This window comes from Diadema antillarum, unplaced genomic scaffold, assembly GCF_040938485.1.
Source record: "Diadema antillarum isolate AM-2024a unplaced genomic scaffold, OU_Dant_1.0 seq00000169_RagTag, whole genome shotgun sequence".
In the NCBI taxonomy this organism is placed as follows: domain Eukaryota; kingdom Metazoa; phylum Echinodermata; class Echinoidea; order Diadematoida; family Diadematidae; genus Diadema; species Diadema antillarum.
In genome coordinates this window covers 79,058-102,092 of record NW_027271238.1, presented here as the reverse complement: position 1 = coordinate 102,092, position 23,035 = coordinate 79,058, and the positions used below count along the sequence as shown (strand labels likewise).

The window sequence follows — 23,035 nt, the reverse complement described above, 5'->3', positions numbered from 1 at the left end:
TGTATTTACACTATACACACGTAGTTGAATGAACTTGTACTATAAATTACCATCTGCGTTGGCATCATGACTCGTGCCCTGCTATTCGCGATATGTTTCTACGCATGGACCAAAACGGAGAGCTTGCCACCCCAATTCAAATTATACTGTGAATACAGTGAAACTTCACTCAGTATAACGAGTTTGGTTGTTAAACGAGGAACCGCTTTTAATATAACGAGGTGATCGCGTCAGTCCTGACCAGGGGGGTGTTTCATCAACGTTTGTCAGCGCTGACAATCACCATAGTAACAGTCAGTGTCCAGAGCTTCTCAGCCAATCAAAACCAAGGATTTTGCTGAAATTGTCAGCGCTGACAAACGTTGATGAAACCCCCCCCCCCGTTAGCTGTTTTCCTTTGGCTTTGCGTGTAAACCTATGGCAGAACGAATCGGTAATAACGAGTTCGGTTATAACGAGATTCCGGTTATAATGAGGACAATTTCGGTGCATCATGATGAAGAAAAACATAAGCAATTTGATCGGATATAACGAGGTTCCATTTCTTGACTTGCTGCTTTCAAACACGCGACAAACGAAACATTGAAAACCGAATTCACGCTCTTTCCTGTTTTGCAGAGTAAATTTACCATTCCTCCCATGTTTTCTTGTAAACCACACGATAATACACAGGAATACCTTCCAATGTTCCGACTAAGTTATTGAATATAATCATTCGATTTTCTTTTTCGCGAGATAGGGCCTACGTGTGCATGATAGAAGGTCAGACGAACTGCAACGAGAAAAAAAAAAATTAAGCATTCAAAAACTTTTCATGTAGCGACACTCGTGGCCAAAAATGGACAATTGGAATGCGTGTATAATTCATTATATCCTTTCCATTTTTAGTTCCGACTTACACTTGTTTTGCTGGTAAGTAAATATGAGTGTGTATGATTAAAGCCAAAATAATTAATGAAATCATCGCGATCCCGCCGGGTGACAGTAGTGTAAAAATAGTCGAATAATGCGTGTTAATCTGCTTAATTGAGTCGGTGTTCAGAAAAAGAAACAGACGCATTTAACAGTTTGAATAGATCTGGCTTTGTTCATCATCATTTAACAAATGATAATGTAAATACGAGTGTGTATGATTAAAGCTGAAATAATTAATGAAATCAACGCGATCCCATCTGGTGACAGTAGCGTAAAAGTAGTTGAATAACGCATGTTTATCTACTTAATTGAGTCGGAGTTCTGAAAAAGAAACAAACGCATTTAACAGTTTGAATAAATCTGGCTTTGTTCATTATCATTTAACAAATGTAAATATGAGTATGTATGATTAAAGCTGAAATAATTAATGAAATCAATGCGATCCCGCCTGGTGACAGTAGCGTAAAAATAGTTGAATGACGCATGTTTTTCTACTTTAATATAGTCAGAGTTCTGAAAAAGAAACAAACGCATTTAACAGTGTGTATCATTAAAGCCAAAATAATTAATGTGTGGAAAAATTGATATAGGTTTGGTAGGCCTAATATGTGTGTTGTCATTATGGTTTTGGAGCTATTGGAATGTTAAAAATAAAATCGCATCTTCAATCACACAAGCAAAATGTGTGTTCACACAATCAATCTCCCTTTTTAACTTTATGATTTACCTGGAAAGAAGTTCACATACATAATTAAAATACCAGTAAGTCAAAATATTCCCTTTTCCGTTTTTATTATAAAAATAACTCTGATATCTTCGAATTGAAATATTGCACCAGCTAAGATTAAATGTGAGAAGAGAGTAATAAACTGACATTGTAAGACACTCAAAATATGGAGGGTTAAATAAATGTAACATGTACGATGTAGAATGTAGCACTACAGAATACAATATGAAATGAAGACATACCAACTAATGAAAGACAGTTCGAAGTCAAAGCAAATGTTTTGCGAATTAAGTGTCCACAGTCCACGGTCTATTAAACTGAGCGACTTTATCGTGCCGACTGGTTAAGGTAAGCGAATCGCTGTCGTAGAAGACCAAATTGAAGGACTGGACTCAGTGACAGAAAAGGGGCTCGACTAACAGGATCCTGCGGAGCTGGGCGGACGTGAAGATGTGCTGAAGAGCTCGACGCGAAGATCGTTCGGAGACTTGAAGTGATGCGACACTCCGTGGTGAGCGGGGCTGAAGAGCCGTAACGGAGGTTGAGAGAAAGATGAAATGCAGCTCTCTGCCAGCGCAGTGAGTCGGCGGGAGACTGAAGAAGATAAGTTCAACAGGACAGTGAGTCACCTGGAACGATGTAGATGTAGATGCTCAGCCGGACAGTGGGTCGTCCATGGCGAGAACGATGAGTGGTTGCGGTCACTCGACGACAATGAGACGTGTCGGAGGGCGGATGAATGAAAGTTCTGTGCAGGAGGCAACGTGGCTAAAACTGTGAAGCTCCATCCCCGAATCTCCGATACGCAGAGAGGTCAGCTGCTGGGTAGAAACTTTACAGCCAGCAGGCCCATAAAAAACACAGAAGGTGAAGGGTGACTCTACCGCAGGCGATCCGGAGGTCGTTCCTCTACGGTGATTGATGCGGGAGTGGTTTGATGCTGTGAAGGGTCGTGTGACATCTCGCTCATGCGATGGGTGACGTGCGAATAGCGGTCGCGATTGGTCAAAAGTAACATAAATGATCAAGATTACTTATTTTGCACTTAATACGCATTTAAATCTAGTGATTGGATTAACACTATATGATGAATAATAAATCTACGAAATGTGTGCTACATTATTGCGACCGTGAACCGGTCTGAACCAGAATTTAAAGTCAAACAACTATGCATGGAAATTTCCACAGGCTATGAAAGGCTAGGCCGGCTTGGGAAAATCTTGCTGATATAAATACTGAATTGGTGGCAAATTAAACTGGCCAAAACAGAGCTGCTACACGCAAATTTATGAGCGGCTAATTGAGCCGATACAAATGAAATAAATGCGATCCCGCCGGGTTGAGTCGGTGTTCAGAAAAAGAAACAAACGCATTCAACAGTTTGAATAGATCTGGGTTTGTTCATTATCATTTAACACTGCATTTCACAATGAAGATTTTTCTTTCTTTTGGAATGGCCTTCGAGGTACAGATTTGCATAAAAAGGATCACAACCTTCCAAATTCCCTGTCGCATATTTTTCAAGAACGGATGTACAAAACGCGAAGATATTTTTGGATGAAAATAAAAAACGCTTTTTTAATCCCTTTGGGCGCAACGATCATACATTGTATAATATTACAGCCGAAATGAATCATGAAACCATCGCATTCCCGCTGGGCACCAACAGCGTAAAATACCTCAGAAATTACGGTAAACAACGCATGTATGTTACTCTATTTGCGCTGGTGTTTAGAAAAACTTAACAAACGCATTGTATACAGTCTGATTTTGTTCATTTTCATTTTACACTGTATTTCACAAGTGAAAAATATCATTCTTTCATAATGGCTCAATATAAGAGGAAGAGATAGGTGTAGAAAGAATCAGGAATATAATATAGGCCTACTTGTCAGGAACGTAATGTGCAACTATTATGCGAAGAGATTTTCTGAAGAAAAATAAAGAATTAACGCATTTCAACCCCTACTTTTTTTTCGTCTTTTTTTGTATCGATTCACAAATAATTTCCCTTTATTCTCTCAATAATAATGATCCATAGTTGTGTAATAACAACGCAAAGGATGTTCTTAAGTTTGATTGATGAGCATATGACGTCATGCTTATGTTTTTCTTTGTTTTTGATGCGTACGATTATAACGAGGTACCAGTTATAACGAGGTAATATTGCCGGTCCCACGGACCTTGTTATGGCGGGGTTTCACTGTAAAGTCTAGACCATCTACTGTATACGCTATAATTTTCCCGTACATAAATTTTCGCGAATTACCGCTGTCACACATTTTCGCGAGTGGTGAAATTCGCGATTGAGGGACCAGAGAAAATATGAAGTGGCAAAGAAAGTGTGAATTTTCAACTTACTAGCAAATAAGAATGATACTAGTTATACACTGCATGAAAAAAAAAACTTACCAAACTCTGCTAACTAGTAAGTTAGAATTCAACATTTTTGAAGGGGTTAAGTCCATCGCGCTAGATTGCTGACGAATGGTCCCCTTGCGATAATGGATTGGCTCTCTACAGTATTCGTAAGTAGACGTGGACGTGCTATATGTACGTAAACAAACTTAGCCAGTACAGTACTAGTATATGGTCTGTTCGGTAAGCCATGACATGGTATACTACTAGTACTGAAATTTTCGTATCATCAAGGCAAGGGATTCATTTTGGAAGGTAATATTTTCGCGTGTTGTTAAATTTGCGAATGGCTCCCGACTCGCGAAATTCGTGAAAATAAAACCCCCGCGAAATATATAGCGTATACAGTATATATGCTGAACTAGACTGCGTCAAACTTGCACAAAAAATTCCGTTATGAACAAGGTCAAGGAGTATTTGTAGAATTGTGCTAGAATCTACAAATAGTTCTTGTTCATAATGGAATTTTTGTGCAAGTTTGACGCAGTCTAATTCAGCATAGATCTAGAGATATTATCGTAGTATTTTGTACGCATGTGTGATAGTAGATTTCTACTTGTAGTAGTGTTTTTTGGTGTTATTTTGTGGACATTGTCTAGAGTAGTAGGAGTTCTATAATTTAGATCTAGTAAATTTTATTGTAGTAAGTGTAAACACACAGTCACAATCAGTTGGATCAGTTGGAAGAGCATTTCTCTATGTAAGCATTTTTTGTCTCGCCCACCGGAGGTGAAGGCGAGACGTCGTCCGTCCGTCGTCCGTCCGTCGTCCGTCACAAATGTTAAAGTTTACCTGCAAGACTCTCTTATGATGCATAACTTGGCAACTGTTACAGCAATGGCTGCCACACTTGGGTGATAGAAGCACTAGGGGTATCTTCATGTTATGGTGTTGTCAGTGGTCATGTGATGATGTCAAAGGTCATTTGAGGTCATATATTACAGAGTACAGTTGAACCTCTCTTATCCGGCCTCCCTTTATCCGGATCTCTCTATTATACGGACGCAATCTCGCCGTGTTTTTTTTTAAAATAATTACCTGAGGAAAGGGGGATTCCCAACTCCTTGAGAACTCCTACACAAACACACATGAATTACATATTACTTCCAACATGATTAACATACATTACATCAAATTTCCTTCCAAATTGCTTACCTTCAGACATTTTAACATCTCCAAACATCCCCAAATGTAACAATGAAAAGGTTGCAGTTTACACATTACTACATGTGGTACTACAATGGGCTACATCAGTACATGTGTATGTGTATGTACATGTATAAAGCATTGAGTCTCCCGTATCCGGCCAAATCCCTTATCCGGATGAGCCCCGGCCCCGACTTGTCCGGATACGAGAGGTTCAACTGTATGTGCAAGACTCTCTTTTCTATGTTAAAGTTTACCTGCAAGACTCTCTTTTGACAAATAACTTCACATAAGTTGCTTGGATTACAACCTAACTTGGGTCATAGATGCACTGGGGGTACCTTCATGTTATGGTGCCGTTGGAGGTCACAGGATAAGGTCAAAGGTCATTTGAGGTCATACGTTAAAGTTTACTTGCAAGACTCTCTTATCACATGTAACTCGACACATGTTGCTACAATGGCAATCAAACTTGGTTGATGGATGCACTGGGGGTACCTTCATGTTATGGTGCTGTAAGAGGTCACATGATAAGGTCAAAGGTCATTTGAGGTCATACGTTAAAGTTTACTTGCAAGACTCTTATCACACGAAACTCAGCACATGTTGCTACAATGGCAATCAAACTTGGGTAATGGTAGATGTCTCTTGGGAAGTTGAAGGTAACCACAAGGTCAAAGGTTACAGACAGGGGTCAACGAACTTTTAGTGCCCAATGTTAAGTTTTTAGGGCGCATTTCGTTTATGGCTCATAACTTTTGATCCCTTTGTCCGTTTGTGACCAAACTTGGATGGAAGATGTCCCTTGGGGAGGTGAAGGTCCTCACAAGGTCAAAGGTCACAGACATGGGTCAACAAACTTTTAGGGCCCAATGTTATGTTTTTAGGGTGCGTTTTGATTGTGGCTCATAACTTTTGATCCCTATGGATCCCTATGTCCGTTTGTGACCAAACTTGGACGGTAGATGTCCCTTGGTGAGTTAAAGGTCATCACAAGGTCAAAGGTCACAGAAAGGGGTCAACAAATTTTTAGGGCCCAATGTTAAATTTTTATGGCGTGTTTCGATTATGGCTCATTACTTTTGATCCCTTTGTCCGTTTGTGACCAAACTTGGATGGTAAATGTCCCTTAGGGTGATGAAGGTCACCACAAGGTCAAAGCTCATAAGCAGGTCAATTAACTTCTGGGAGTTATAAAAAATATTAATTCCGTGTACGCGAATGGGCGAGACACAATTTGGCGATTGCCTTGTTTTACATGGCATATCAACCTTGATTGATTGATTGACTGAGAGCGTAGAACTCCTTTATTTCTTTCAACATTTACAATATGTTCAGTTATAAAGATGAAATAGAGGTCTAACATAATTCACACATAATACACAAATGGATGACAAAGGTCATCATATAACAAAGTGGTAAAAAGTCAGACTTAAAAAAAAAGAACAAGAAAAGAGAAGTGGAGTAAAGTGAAAGAAAAAGGTGTCCCGCAAAAGCCTCAAGGGCTTGCAGTGATGGGATCACCTGACAATGAAAAGTTGGATAATACAAGAATAATAGAAAATGCAACGCTATGCTGGGTGAATTATATAAGTGGTGGATCAAGTGTGAAACAATGTAAAACTAGTATTTGACGAGGAGAGATATTTTGAGTTGTTTTTTTAACATCCTGTTAAATTGTGAATATCAAATACTGGGCGGTAGTGAATTCCAAATGACCGGACCAAGGTGTCGAATTGATTTTGAATGGATGTTTGTTTCTATTTTCCAGCAGTGGAATTTGGATGACTGATGGGTGATATAACTATGTACTTGAACATTCAAACAAAACATTTCAGTGAGGTATGGGGGAAGGCTTTTGGTGAAATACCTATGCATTAAAGAGGGGGTTGACCATGTCGTCTTCTGTAATCTTGAAAGTGCTATCAACCTATCATGAAGGTGACTTTGCTGTGCTCGCTTTGAGGATGAATATGTTTAAATCAATATCATAATTTCATATTCAAAGCCAAAATTGACACCTTTTGTGATTTGATGTGGCTCAATCTTGGGAGAATGATCTTGCAATTGTACATGGATATGTTGGAAAATATTTCTTCCTAGTTTGACGCAGTCTTGTCAGCTGAGATCAGGATATCTGCATCAAGAAACTGCATTAATTAAGTGCCTTGTTAGCCCTTAGCTTTTACTATCAGCATCAGTACGTGTACTTTCAACTGCTTAGGGATTGCAATCTGCATTTATGTCAGAAGGTATATAGAAGTCTACATATTGTAACCAAATCAAAAACTATGCAAGGACCAACAAAGTTTGGTACCTACAAATGTGTACATGTATTCCCAACTTTCAAGTCCATGATCAACAGATTTGGAAATTCCTCACAGAGGTTGGACGTCTTTCAGCATAACGGCTTAATAGAAAGCTAAATCTAAGTTATCTTGACTCATTCCATCCATGTCTCTATAGGTCAAAGTCCCAGCCATCATGCCACGTTAACACAATTTGTATTCCAATCCAAACCAAGACATGGAAAGAGAGACCCTGCTGCGATGTCTTCAATTGTATAAACCAACTTAGCTTTCCATTGTCAACCATGGGAGATGTAAGCTGTGTATAATTTAGGAAACATATGTTTTCCCATTCCTCTCTACACACAAATTTGGAAGTATATTTTGAAAGTATTGACCTTGGTCGTGGACTGTGCCATACATTAAAAAGTCATATAATAAAGGCTTAGCTAGTAATGGACTTTATAATTTTACAAAGAGTCTTTGTATGTTTAGACAAGAAGTCATGTCAGCAAATAATGGTTGTAATCCTGTACTTGCTTGTCTTTTAACCTGTTGAGGACAGACTGATTTTGCTACAACATGCATTTCCCATAGCCACCTGCCCGGGTATACCGGGACTCGTCCTCAACGGGTTATTAAAGAATTCCACAAAGAGACCATCTAAGCTAGTGACATATAGTACAGTTGGGCTTGCATTGCATTTTCTGCTGATTGACCTGTGCCCACATGTCTTTTACCTGAACATATACCTCATTCAATGATAACACATACTTCTCTCTCTCTCTCTCTCTCTCTCTCTCTCTCTCTCTCTCTCTTTTTTAAACAAGTATTTTCCCACAATGCTCTATGTTGATGTTTTAATGGGGACTAAACTTGCAGTCTTGACAAACTACCTGGTAAGTATGGTAGCAATGCATGGCCAAGTGTCCTATAAATGCTATATGAATATATAAATGCCATATGAATATGGTTGTATGAATATGAATATGATGTATTTCTATTTTATCTTTTTAAAAGAGCTGAGCCAGAGGGGAAAATGAGACGGTCCGCTGCACCTTCCCAGCAGGGCCTTGCCTGCAAGAGGCCCCGGTTCAATCCCCCATTTCGAGCAAACTCAGCCAGTGGTGCAGCAAATCCCCCTTTCAATTCTTTTTCAAAGCACTGTGCACATTGGGAGGTCCAGAACATTCCAGACGTTTGTGATTCCAGTACAAAGATCCTCAAAAAGAAGATGACAGGTGTGGGACACATTGACTGTAATTCATCAGTGGAAGAGAAAGATGAACTTTGTGACAAGTTAGAAGAGTGCCAGTCTACACCAGCAAGCAACAATGGAAAAACTCACAAAGAAGTGACCTCATGCCCACATCCTAACCATACCATCAATGCAGAAGAACCGGAGAGTCAGAAAAATGGAGGTGTAATGGGCCCAAATTCTCAGTGTGAAGTCCCGCCCGGAGAAACTGTAGAGGGTGGCTGTCAGAGTAATGCTAATCCTGGCCTGAATCAGTTGGCATCAAATAAACTCCAAAAGAGGCCATTCAAGGTGAAACAAGCTGTACATCCGCTATCAGCAAAACCAGCACAGGCTGCTGATGGAGACAGAGATGTTGAACCGAAGAGGCATTTCTACAGTGTCATGTGGTGAGGCATTCACTTGTGCATTTCTTTTGTGGAACTCATTACATCAAATTTGTAATCATGATTAATATCACTATGAGCATAATTATCACTATTGTAGAATGAAATTGATGATGATGATCATCGTCATCTTCATTATCATTCTCTAAGTGTTTCCGTGGAAAGATCGCGATCTGGCTCTGATGATATGCACTTTACCATGTACATACTAAACTCTTGAGGGTGCAAAGTTTCTGATTGGCCCTGAAAAGGACCTTCATGAGTCAAGCAATAATTGGCTGTATACATTATTTTTAATGACTAATGCTTTAATTTCACCCACTTTTTAATATATTATATACAAGGCATTTGGGAATGACAATTTTTTCCCCTATCAGATAAAATGTGTTTTGTAATGTAAACCAAAAATCTGCAGACCACAGCGGTACGCATAATATGCTTTACGGATGAGGGAAAAATTCTTTTGAATTGTTAGTCTGCTTTTAAGTGCATAGCACTGATGAATCAAAATTTCAGCCAAGCAATTTCCTATTGCTAAGACTTAATATGAGATCATACAAGTGTAATGTAATGTAATGTGTGTCAGGAGAGTTTATGACTAATGACCTTGACTTTATGTAATTGACATGAATAATCCAAAGTGTAGGTTCTGATAGCTACTTTTAATGTAGAATTTATTTATATCTGTGTAAAAGTCAAATGATGCTCTTTTTTCAGAGACATTAACTTTAATTTCAAGGAATCACCCTCAGCACTCCCTCAAAAAAAAAGAAATAAAAAGATAAGCACAAAATAGATGAAATTAAATTCTTTCCATTGAAAAAGATTTGTTTCTGTTGGTTATATTACTGTTTAAACTTCTTGGAAAGGCCTATATGGTCTTTCCACAATGTTGTTGAGTTCATCATTGGCTAGACAGCAGATATGAGGGGAGGGACTACAATATATCATTCCTATTCGTCATCTATCTGTGAACATTTCTTTCATTCCCATTCCTAACATGTGTAGGTGTAAAATGTCTAAGAAGAAACACAAGAAATGGGAAGGAGATGGTGAGTACAATTTGTGCCTCATTTTTAAATGTCTTTCTTACCATGAATGGTCCTTAAAGAAGAAATCCACCCCAAAATATGAATGAATTTCAAAACAGAGAAAAATATTCTCTACAGAACAATACAAACGTGACAAAAATCGGTTAAGAAATAAGGAAGATGTGACATTTTGAAATTTCACATTTTTTCAGAAAACATTTCTTGGCCAGTCCTAATGAGTATTCAAATCAGCAAGCTGATGATATCATGCTCTCACAATTTCTTATTAATTTCATATACAAAAATGAGAAAAATCTCATATTTCAGCTGTATGAATATAAAACTCATCTTAAACCCACCCAAAATAAAAAAAGAAAAGATGTTAACTCAGATATATTTTGGTATGGTAACATGCTATTTAATACTTGTACGAGCTGAAAATAACAATTTTCTGAATTTCATATAACATACATGCTTGTACATGAAAAATTGTGAGGGTATGACACCATCAACTCACTTATTTGAATATTCATTAGGACTGTTCAAGAAATGTTTTCCGAAAAAATTGAAATTTCAAAATGTCATATCTTCCTTATTTCTTATCCATTTTTTGCCATTTTCATATCACTGTGTAGGAAATATTTTTCTCCTTCTTTTAAAGTTTATTTAGTTTTGGTATGGATTTCTCTCTCCCCCTTTTTTTTTTAATAGCAGCTGTAAAGTTAATGAAGATTTCTGTGACAAGAAAGCCATAGAGGGGATAAATATGTTCATAATGCTATTGTGACTTGAAGGCCATGTATTAAAGTTGTTAATTATGTATTTTACACCTACCCCTGCATACAGTTAGAACCCCAGCCCTAAATAATGGAAAGCAGTTATACATATTTTTTTATCATTTCATATATTAATATGCTGATTGTTGGAATTGTGATTATGCAGAGGAGCTACCACCTTCAAAACAACAACAACAACAACAACAACAACAACAACAACAACAACAACAACAACAACAACAACAACAACAACAACAACAACAACAACAACAACAACAACAACAACAACAACAACAACAACAACAACAACAACCAGAGCAGGGTTCATTAAACCTATTCAGGCATTAATTTTGTAGAGCAATGACACAAAAGTAACACACTGACAAAGAAAGAAAAGAAATCAACAAGTGACTTGGGACAGTTACAACTGTATGATTTCAATGTGAGTTAATTCATAGAACATGATGGCCTGCTGGTTTGTCAGAGCAGGAGTCGAGGTCATGTGACTCAATTGCAGATAATTGCTATTATTATGAGGGTATATATATATAATAAAATATGCCGCAAAAAGGAATATGCACATAAAAGGTTGAAGACTTAAAAGGGGAAGGCTAGTAACTGATCAGTGGGAATCAGTGGAAATGCTGGGAGATGATTGTTCCAATCCTTATGGGATTCATTCAAGAGTTCATTGTATATCTATTGTTGTGTGAAAATGATTTGCTTCAGAATGGTCTCATATTCAAGTAATGTGCAGTTTAATGCTTCCAGGTTGGCATCCCTGGTCAGTGACGGAGCATTAATCTGCACATTACTTGAATATGAGACCGTTCTGAAGCAAATCATTTTCACACAACAATAGATATACAATGAACTCTTGAATGAATCCCATAAGGATTGGAACAATCATCTCCCAGCATTTCCACTGATTCCCACTGATCAGTTACTAGCCTTCCCCTTTAAAGCAATACTCAAACATTTTTTTGTCTTTTCACTGTGCATTATTGTTTAAAAGCACATCAGGAACTCTTGCAGCCCAAAAGAATATGTGTGCATAGGTTCTGCACTTTATGAATTGATTTAATTTTTATCATAATTATGAATAACCATTAATGATCTGAACGATGTGTATGATGATGATGCCATGTACAAAAGTGTGCCTCTTTCTAGGATACATTTGTGTAATAGTGATATGACTGCAGTGTGAAATACTTTGTCATTTACCTTCCAGCCATTTTGGTTACCAAGGGACGAACAGTGACACTGCTAGATACTGAAGGAAAAGAGTAAGTATTGCATGTCATAATGAATACTCTCTTAAAGATAATATAAAGTTTTGGTACCTCAAAAGTTTCCCTGAGTTTCCTTGTCTTAGTTTGTGTTTTAGGTTAAAGTACCTTTCATATAACTAATGCTGTGAGACTTACTCGCCCCAAAGTGCTCTCATGTCTTAGTAATCGTGCAATAATGGTTTCGTACCAGAGCAGAGCAGGCTCTGAAAAATTCGAACGAGCCGTTAGTTTGACTTGATGCGGTACCGCGACAATCAATATACACGTATTGTACAAAACCATTATTGCATGATTACTAAGACATGAGAGCACTTTGGGGCGAGTAAGTCTCACAGTGTTAGTTTATGAAAGACCTGTACTTTAACCTGAAACACAAACTAAGACAAGGAAACTCAGGGAAACTTGAGGTACCAAAACTTTATATTATCTTAAAGAACATTACTGTGTAACCTTGTTTATTCTGTGAATTTGAATATTCAGATGACACTGTGTTATGCTGTAAACTTGTTTGCATCTGGCTGATTGTGATTTCTGTATATTTGGTATGCATTTTTGTTATGCACCCCAGATATTAGCGTCTTATCCTCAATCTTTTCATTTTTATCTAGAAATGACAACCAAGGATCATTTAATTTTTGCACTATTACTCAATAAGTGGCTAGTCTCAAATTAACTTTACTGCTAGGGCAAGGCCATGGAAATCTTAGCAGTGGGTCAGTAAATGTGACTGTGTCTGCAGTGACCTTGTGTGTGATGGGCTAGTGGGTAATAACAAAATGAACTAAATAAACCGGAAGACATGCAACAAACCCACTTCATTGCCACCATTTTGACCCTAAGTTTGCCCTTGAGAGTGTGTGCTTGTTTGCTTGCAATTTTTTTTTTTTAAAAGGGAAGGTTATGATGGCAAGTGCATCCATGGGTTGCTGTCACGTGAAAGCAGTTGTGACTATTGCTATATTTAGCCTCTGCTAGCTGAATATGTCAACTAGAATTAGAAACACTCTGACCAGATGGAAAATCAAATAGAGCATGACTTGTAAGGATCTACTGGAATTCAAAGAAAGAGGTAGATTAAAAAAAAAAATTATTGTGCCAATTCGATTGTAGAATATGTGAAGAAATAGGTAACTGAGTAATAAGTCATGGATTAAACCCACTGTGGAATGATTTTTCCTTTGAGAGCAGTTCTGTGTTTCATCTCACTATTTGGTTTAGTTTTTCATCAGACCATGAAAGTGAATTATGTCCTCTTGTCCTTTACAACAAAATTCAACTCTGTATTTTGATGGTGTGCCAAGCTAGTAGTATTGCTTTTAAAACATGGTGTGGTTCATTAGATTAACTTATCATAAACAGTAGAGGGCAGTATAGCTGTCAACGGCCATGTGTAATGTCATTACTTTATAAATTTGCCGTGCACAGTACATGCTACATCGCAATAGTAATGCTAGATGCATTTTGAGCAGTGTATTATGTTTTTTTAATTTCCTTTTTTAAAAGAATTTTATTTTTGTGTTGGATTTCCTCTCCTGAATATTTCTAACACATTGCCACTCTTGCATTACATCAAATGGAAAAAAGTATGAAGGACTAGCTGTGATTCAAAGTGTAAAATGAAATAGGGATTAAGATGCAAGATCTTTTCACAGGATATCTTCAAGTCAATGATGTAAGAGCACCTTGTCAGGTCATTCTTGTTGTTAACTGATTTTTGAAATACAGATCTGTGCTTTCATGATTATACCATGAAGAGATTTGTGATACATATGAGACAGGTACATGTAGTTTACAAGCTGTCACTTGAGTGTCAGTGTTCAGTGTTCAATTCAGTTACACGTTGTGGTTTGTGCATCCTTCTGGATGTTAAATGCCAGTGCAAGTGTATATCATTAATCATCTGTATCTTGAGATGTTTGTAGCATACTTCAGTATTGTATTTGAACTGTGAGATGTAGAAATTGATATACAGTGAACAAAGTTTGTTGGCTAAACAATTTAGTTAGAGATGAAAAGAGAGGAAGAGCAGTAGAGCACTGCTTTTAAAAAAAAATTAATTGCAGCTAGTGGGTTTTGTTCTAGACATGTGTGTCTGTGCACATCATTCCCTTCATTATCATTGATTTTGCAGCAATTTATTGGTGTGTTTATTGATGCAATTTATTTATGCTTTATGTGTCTTTTGACTGCAGATCATTTGAATGTTTTAGATAAAAGACCATATATTAAACTGCAACATAATAACAAGTATAAAGACTTCTTGACAAGACTAGCTGCTCTTGCAGGTAGAATCAGAAATAATGAGCCGAAGTGGTCCAGCTGAAGTTTTGTATAGAGATGACAGCTGTTGACAATCTTATCATGATGACTGTGCATGTTCCGTGAAGCAAAATGTGTTTAACCCATTGAGGACGGTTTGATTTTGCTACAACGCACATTTCCCATAGACACCTGCCCGAGTATACTCAGGACTCGTCCTCAACGGGTTAAGGACAGTTGCAGGTAAACAATGTAACCTAACATTGAAGTGATCAGCTCCTTACTGCTCTGTATTTAAAGCTGGTACTAATGAAAGATGTCAAACTGTAGCGGAGCTACTGTCTGATCTGGATATGCCAAGGGGACTGTGACCAGACTTTGATATGGAAAGTCAAAGATTCATTAAGTGTGTTTACTGTGCTGCAAGGACAATTTGTTTGTCCTCTGTTTAATTACCAATTTCATATGTCATGCCTTGTGATTGATCAATGTCACATGTAACGCAACGTGTTTGAACACGTGATAGTGCTGGGCAGATTGAAGAGGATCATTATGCACAGATGTACCCCAAGGTTTTTTTTTTTTCTTTTAAATTAAAAAGAAATATAGCATTCCTTCATGTATGTTACACTCACATTTTATAGCTAGACAACAACTGAATGATATTTTTCATACCTGGAACATTTCATGATGAGACAATGTTACATCCACACATTTTTATACCCCTGCATACACGAAGTGTATAAGGGGTGTTATAGGAATCAGCATGTGGTCAGGCTGTCGGGCGGTTGGTCGGGCAGTCCATTGCAAATCTTGCGTCGCAAACTCCTACAGTTTTGAAGCAGTTAAGATGAAACTTTAGGGTACATGATGACATTGAGGTCTAGATGTGCAAGACATGTTTTTTTTTTTGGGTTGGAGAAAGCATTGCCATGGAAACCTTAATTTTGCCAAAACCTTGTGGAGCGAACTACTTCCATAGTATTTCAGCAATTTATTTCAAATTTGGTATATGATCTATAGGTTTATGCAAGACACTTTGTGTTTACACCCAGCAACGTATTGCCATGGTAACTGCATATTTTCTTGAAAATCTTGTGGAGTGGATTACTTCCACAATTTTTAAAGCAGTTGAAATCAAATTTGATGGACATTATGCCAATTGAGGTATAGATGTAGAAGACCTGATTATTGTGTTTGCCGGACAAAGTGTTGCCAAGGTAACCACAATTTTACCAAAACTGTGTTAATTGTATTACTTCCACAGCATTTAAGCAATTAAGGTCAAATTTAGTATGTGTGATCTATACATAGGTGTGGATATTCAAGACACCATTGCGTTGGTATCAGAAAAAAAAAAAAAAAATTTCCGTGATGGTAACCACACATTTTTGAATTAAACTAAAGCATTTAAGTTAGAACGTCAAATTTGGTGTGTATGAAGATCTATAGGTGTTTGTGCAAAATGCCCTTTGTGTATGTACCCCACAATCCCTGTTTCAGGTCTTTTTCATAGGAGTCTGAGCTGCTGGAGCGAGGGTATTAATCACCTTCAGTGATTGTTCTAGTTATGCATTATGATGTCGGTGTTCATAATAAAAATGTGCAGTATATGTATACATTGTGGTTACTTGGTGACAGGGGTAAGATGTAATCAGATGATATGCTTTCACCAATTTCTTGTTTTGGTGTTGGTTTTGATTTAACAAGAAATGGTTAAAATCTATGCCTAATAAGTGGTGGAAAAGCATATGCATGAAAGACCTTTTTTTTGATAGAGACATTTCAGTATATGTAACAAGATTTTAAGTTAGAATGGCTTTTGATGAATTTACATTAGTCGGAATTCCACACTCATATATTTTATGATATTTTTTATTGATATGTAAACTTTGAATGTATCAAATGACTGATCATCTTTTCTTTTAGGAAATACAAAATAAAAACAGAAGGAGGACAAAACAATATTGCACAGACTTGTGACATTGCTTTATAAACAGCTACTGACTGCATGTGGTTCAGTCTATACATAATTGATGTTTGGTCTCAAGATTTTTCCCCCTCTGTGAAATTGGATTTACATGCTATGAATGAGCAATCTTTCCATTTTTACAGGATTTGTTTTCAAAATTATATTTTACTATGCACTTTTTTTTCCCTGTTTGATCTGCAGGTATTGGCAGCCATCAATTTCTTTAATTTAGCTGTACAGTGTACCTTGTAGTGATCTTAAACTAGCTGCACACTGATAGTCCTCCCAAAATAAGTTTAAAAAAAGAATGTAGTACTTATATAAGCCTATACAAGATGCACTAAAAATAAAAGATTTGTTAGGTATTTGGGATAGAGGGATTTGTAGAAGAAGAAAGAGAAATAGAAGGAAGAGAAAGAGAGAGAAGAGAGAATTTAAGAAGTGCATGTTACAATTTTGGTATGGTTTATTTTGGACACTGAGCCATTCTATCTCACTCTATCTCATTCTATCTCTCATGCACACTGCCCAGGCTTGGAGGGGTGAGGGATGAAAAATTGTAATGATTGCATGCAGTGCTGATTCCTTTTGTTTTTGACAATACATGAAGTGATAGCATATCACACTATTGACTGAAAATAAATTTTCATTGTGAGCGCCATGTTATCAATAAAATCATCTGTCAGGATCAAAACATGCTAGAGTTGCTATGGTACATGTGTATATTTAGCAAGAGAATGACATTTGATTGGCTTGAGACTGGTGAGAGTTAAAAGTGTGATCAGAAAAACAGGACAGGAATAGAACAAAAATCAAATTTGACGTATCGTAAATCAGAAAACAGGATGTGTTGATCTTTGTCAGAGTAAACCTTGGGTACACAAGTGATATGACTGTGGTCTTTGGGTTGAGAATGTGCATTATGATGAAATCAAATTGTCCATTGTTGGTGGATGAAATGTGTTGTTATGCCATCATTATTGTTTTGTGTAGATGGGAGAGGTTGTCACAAAAGGCTACTTTCACATGGATTCATACTCATTTCTCATGCCAGTATGATGACATGGGTGTGGTTGTAGATATTGCAAGTGATAGAACAATGCCAGACTTGTACTGTTAGATATGCTTTCAATGAGGGTAGGGGGATGACTACACCACTGACTTGATGTGAATGCCACCATAATGATAGAATAATGATTATGAAGGAAATTTTAAAAGTTCGAGAATAAATTTCTATCATTTCAACATGAAGATGTTTATTCACCATTCCATTTATTCTCCAGAAAATGCATTTTTGACAGGATAATCAGAACCATCAAAATTGAGGTGAAGTAAACCTTTTCATGAGGCAGGATGACCTTCCTTCATTTTGTGGATTTTGTATCCACAAAAAAGGTCAAAATACAAATTCATATTAAAAACGAGACATACAATATTCATTCATCATCTATTCACATACTGCAACTGGCTTTACCAGTTGAAGCTGAGAAGTGTATACTGGATAATGTACTGATGTAATAATTTATATTTAAGTAAAACTTGAAATACATTTTTGACACAATTGTCTTACATTGCATGTAGACATTGGTAGTTCATACTTCATCCGGTCTAGATGACAATGAAATAATGATAATAATAATTCATATTCTTACCACACTTAATACAAAGTTTCTGTGCAATGAAACTCGCAAAAGACCAACAGTCTTTTAATTTATTGAACCAAAAGAAATTATGTGGCATGTCTTCTCAAGGCTGAAGATGTACTAACTAAATTCAGTTCAGTTCAGTTAGGTATATCATAGCATTTGCATTTATAGTAAAGCTGTTCTTCTGCAAATACATGAACAATGTAGAAAGAACAAAAATATAGACAAACTGCACACAGTAATAGAGCAAATGACATGACTCAAGTCACACACACACAAAAAAAAGAAAGTACAACATACTACCAAAAGGAAATCAAAACAGATTCAAAGCTAACACTGAGCAAGATCAAAATAGGACAAACCTTGAGGAGCATTATACTAGATAATTAAAAAGAAATTATTGCTGCACCCTTGATTTGTTTACAATCATTGATTTTTTTTTAACCTTTGTGTTTACAATTTCCTCCTTTTTTTTGTGCTTTAGAATTGGAAAAGGAAGTGGATACAGACCCTCTGAATTGGACAGCATGATGGAAGGGCACACTCTGTGTATTGGAGGAAAAGAAATAGAGGTAAGAAAATATTCACCTTTTAACAACATCCATTGTGTTTCTAAATACAATTTCTTCTACCTTTTTGAGCACACAATACATCATTTACAACTTTTGTGAATGTGCATTGTAGGCTTATTAGTTTTCTCGGAAGATACACTTAAAGGTGCATGGTCCCGGTGTTTTAGTCAAATGCATACACGGGCGCACGGCCCAAATTTCCTATAGAGACCTATGCTATCGACTCCTCTTTGGCGCTTACGCTGTGGCCCACTTCCCCGAGTCCGAAGAAATCCGATTCACTATAGTGGCTGAGGGGGATGACAGCTTTAGCAAACTTCTTTTGTGATGTCATAATAAGAAGCACATATGCACGCACCCTGGCATTACTACAGACTGCGTGATGCGCAGAGAAGACAATGAAGGCAACGTTACTTAACAACACCTACGCACTTTACTCTTGATGACAGCTCAACTTCGGTAATCTTCGTATCAATGCTAATGGTGATTGGCAGTATCATCAACAGCGCCCTCTACACTACCGGAACTATGCACCTTTAATTGTTCATGTATAGATGCAGTTTGAAGAGTAAGGCCACTTCTGTCAATGACTTAACATTTATGGTATGATTGAGAGCTGCAACAGCCTTTGTCTTTGAATATTCAACATGAGCGAACTGTACAAAATCTAGATGGTACAAACAAATGAGTGACACATTTGAAAAATATGAGTACATGGCATATGATATGACATCATTAATTGTACAACAATCTTACAGTATGTACCACTCCTGCTGGCTATTTGTATATATACAGCTAAATTTCACTGATATGACCTTAAATATATGTGATATATACTGTCTTTGGTTGATTCACAGAGAATATTGAATAAGAGTATTAAAGGTAGGGGATACCTTTTACAGACCTCCCAAAATGCAGTAAAACATTAAATATGAACCTCAGGGGACTTGCTTAGGCCACTGCTTAGAAATTTGGAAGTCATCAGTTATCTAAAATTTGAATAATGCACAAAACTCAACTACTCAGTAGTTCTGTGTGTCAGCCACACTTAAGCCTTTTTGTTGCATTCTTCTGTATTTGTGATCTATAAACACAAATCTAAAAGAACAAGAGCTGATGTAATAACATATAGAGTGTGTGGCAAGAATGTATATAGAAATGTTTGTAAGTGTTAATGAACTTTCTTCACAAAATATACATGATGGACACACATGCAGTACATGGGTCTGCAAAGGTAGCCTAGTAATGTACTGGAATTTACGGTGAGCCCCGAAAACAATTCAATTCAAAATCTAACGGTAAAAAAAATGTACTAAATGTTACCTACCATTTTCAATACTTTATGGGAGTTTCTATAATGATACTCTCTTCAGCATACCACTGTATTTATACAACTCTTCATTTAAGGCGTGCAAATGGGATTCCCTACCTTTAAGGAATCCAACATTCTTAATGGATATGCAAGAAAGCTGTACATGTGCATCATAAGTGATACAATGGGTAGTTACATTATTTAAAGAAAATAGTTTTCTCTGTTGAATTACTCTACAAGTGATAGTTGTAGAAATGCCAGTGGTCTGTAGTACAGAAGAGGCTTTGAAGAACAACACTAACAACTGTACAAAATGATATTCTGGCCCTGAGAGCAAAGCAAAAAGAAACTGGTTTCATGTTATGTTTAACACTCATGCCATTTCCCCCCCCCCTTTTTTTTTTGGGGGGGGGGGGGGATTATGTCAGCAACTATAAATCATTTTAGCTGACTTGCTCCATCAAGGAAATTGGGGGTCATTTAAGGTAGAAAGAAAGGAAGAGACATAAGCAATAAAATCCCAAAACATATTTAAAAACAGGAATTTGCAACAGAATATCAAGTGAACACTGTAATGAATCTAAAATAGATTTGTAATTAGGTGCTACTAATATGGAACAAACAGAAAAGCAAACAGACAGAATGACAAACAATCCCAACTATATCCTGGTTTACAAACAAAACCTAAGCATCCACATTTGATATATACTTTTTGGTCATCGTTAACTTAAAATTTTACAGTAATGTGGCATATAAAATCTTTTCTTCAATCTGCTATCTATGTTTCTTCATTTTCTTTCTCTATCAAACACCACCTTTCCTTTACATTGTGCAGTGCAGTGGAGTACATGTATATCTGTTCTTTTCCAGTCAAATATTCTACTGTAAATTGGAAAATACAAATCTTGAAAGTTAAAGCACAATAGATGTAAACCAGTTTTCTTCTTGTTGTTGTTTGATACCTTTATCTCTATAGAGAAATGGATTTTTGTTACATGTTCTTGCTCTTGAACATTGAGTCTCTTATTTGCCATTACATTAAATGATAATGATATTTAATGTATGTGATACATGTATGATGTGACTGAGAGCATGTATACACTTTGAGCACCCTACAGAGTCGATTTGGCATAATTTAAGTCATTTATATTACTATTATTTTACTGAAAAAAAAAGACTCTGAGTGCAGAATCACAATTATGCAAGTTGTAAACAAATCACAACTGTATTTTGTACACATGCATGCTTCATTCCTTGCTCTCCATGTATAAAAGGATACAAACAGAAATATGACAATATAAAAATCTTTGTTCGAAGACAATGGAAGATGCCCAACTGCTAATGAATTTTATAAAGGTTTTTTTTTTATTTTTTTATTTATACATTCTGTGCAGGTCTTACAGAATAAAGTTTTTTTTTTTGTAAGTGTCCATTTGCACTCTTATGTCACAGTAAAAAAAAAAATGGCAAGGGTTTGATCTGATAATCTGATTAGTTTGTCTTTTGGTATGATTCTGGTGCTTCAGTCCACAAAAAGAAGATTCCAAGTAAGTGTTGTCCTTCCCTTATTTGAAAAAGATTTAAGGAATCTTATAGAAAATGGGTAGTAGTTTGATGTGTAACCAATCATCATCTATGAAGGATTTTCTAGTTCATCTGCTAGAAAGGTGTATTTTTCTTTATGGAGTTGAAATTGTGCGATGGCCAAGCATCGCTGGTCAGATTCACCGGTTTGTCTGAGGGTATTGCACTGGTGGAGTTGTCAGTACTCTTTTGCAGCAGCAACTGAAGGATCTTGGATGGTTGAGGAATCTCTGCAAAACGGCAAGCGATGATGCATTTGAAGACTGCCCGAAAATGGGGGTGCTTCAGTCCATAAATGACCACATTGGCACAGCTGTTCACCACCAGGATAAGGGCAAGATACAGTGAGGCATGGCGCGCTGATGCATTTGATTGACTGATGGCCAAAAGGCACAGACTGTAAGGCACGACGCACACCATGTAGACGCACACAACGTAGAAGAGATTCATGGTTATCTTGACATTCACCTGGACTTTCTTGTCAATGCGATTCTGTGGGAGATGTTTGAAGTGCTGGTGCAGAGCTTTGGAGTGGTTTCTGAGGTGCAGATAGATCAGAGAGTAGCAGATCAGCACAATAGAGTATGCAGCTACCCCAATTGCAGCAGCGATGCTCTGGTAGAATTTGGCCAGTGGATGCGAGAAATCCCAGGCACAGAGATGTGTGAATTCGTCGTAGCCCAATTTTCCAAATCCAACTGCCTGTGGCAATATCAGGACGCCGATGGGTAGAACCCAGGAGAAAAAGACCATTCCGAACATGTTCCTCCCGCGGTAGACCCACATGTAGAACCGTCGAGACTTTGTTATGAGGCAGTGCCTGTTCACAGCAATCATCGCCAGTGTCAGGACACTGCTCGTTACTGAAACCACTATGACGGATCCAGCAAATTCACACACTCCCTCGGGCAGTGGCCAGCCATCTTTTGCAAGAAGACCTACCACTTGAAGGGGTTGCATAGTGGACACCAGCAAGTCTGCGACACCAAGACTCAAGACGAAGACGTTGGTAGGTGTTTGCAGCTTGTACGATAGAGAGATGGCTAATATGACAAGCAAGTTCCCAAAGGTCCCAAACGTTCCCACAAGAATGTACAGGAAGGCCACAACAGTTCGTTCTGTGTAGGGAACCAAATCTGAGTGGCTGTCGTTGCTGAAGTTGTTCATGTTGGTAAGATTCATATCTGGAAGACAAAAACAAAAAGGAAAATCAATTAGTACAGACTACAGCTACACACATGTACATTATAGGTTCCTGAACTGATTTTTGAATACTATCCTCTCATTAAACTAAGCCTCCAGCTTTGTAAAGGAGTGGATGATGTTTTCCAGCTGTCTGTCAGATAGAGAGGAGAAGGATGATTGAATATTTGTTGAGATTATGCTAGACTGTTGTATTTCTCAACCAAGAACTTGCCAGTCATCAAAAAGATTGATACATCTTGGTAATCTT

The 23,035-nt window shown here is 37.3% G+C and overlaps 1 protein-coding gene and 1 long non-coding RNA gene across 2 annotated transcripts; one reads left to right on the top strand and one right to left on the bottom strand.

The window, feature by feature from the left end:
• The first annotated feature begins 9,006 nt into the window (after window positions 1-9,006).
• On the top strand, window positions 9,007-18,688 carry LOC139728187 (uncharacterized). Its single transcript, XR_011710792.1, has 4 exons — window positions 9,007-9,141; window positions 10,147-10,190; window positions 12,177-12,231; window positions 18,599-18,688. It is a non-coding gene; the product is annotated as an uncharacterized lncRNA (long non-coding RNA).
• Window positions 18,689-21,657: 2,969 nt separating this feature from the next.
• LOC139728170 (melatonin receptor type 1A-like) lies at window positions 21,658-22,542 on the bottom strand. Its single transcript, XM_071639133.1, has one exon. It carries the CDS (start codon window positions 22,540-22,542, stop codon window positions 21,658-21,660), a length of 885 nt encoding a protein of 294 aa, XP_071495234.1.
• Between the last annotated feature and the right edge of the window lie 493 nt (window positions 22,543-23,035).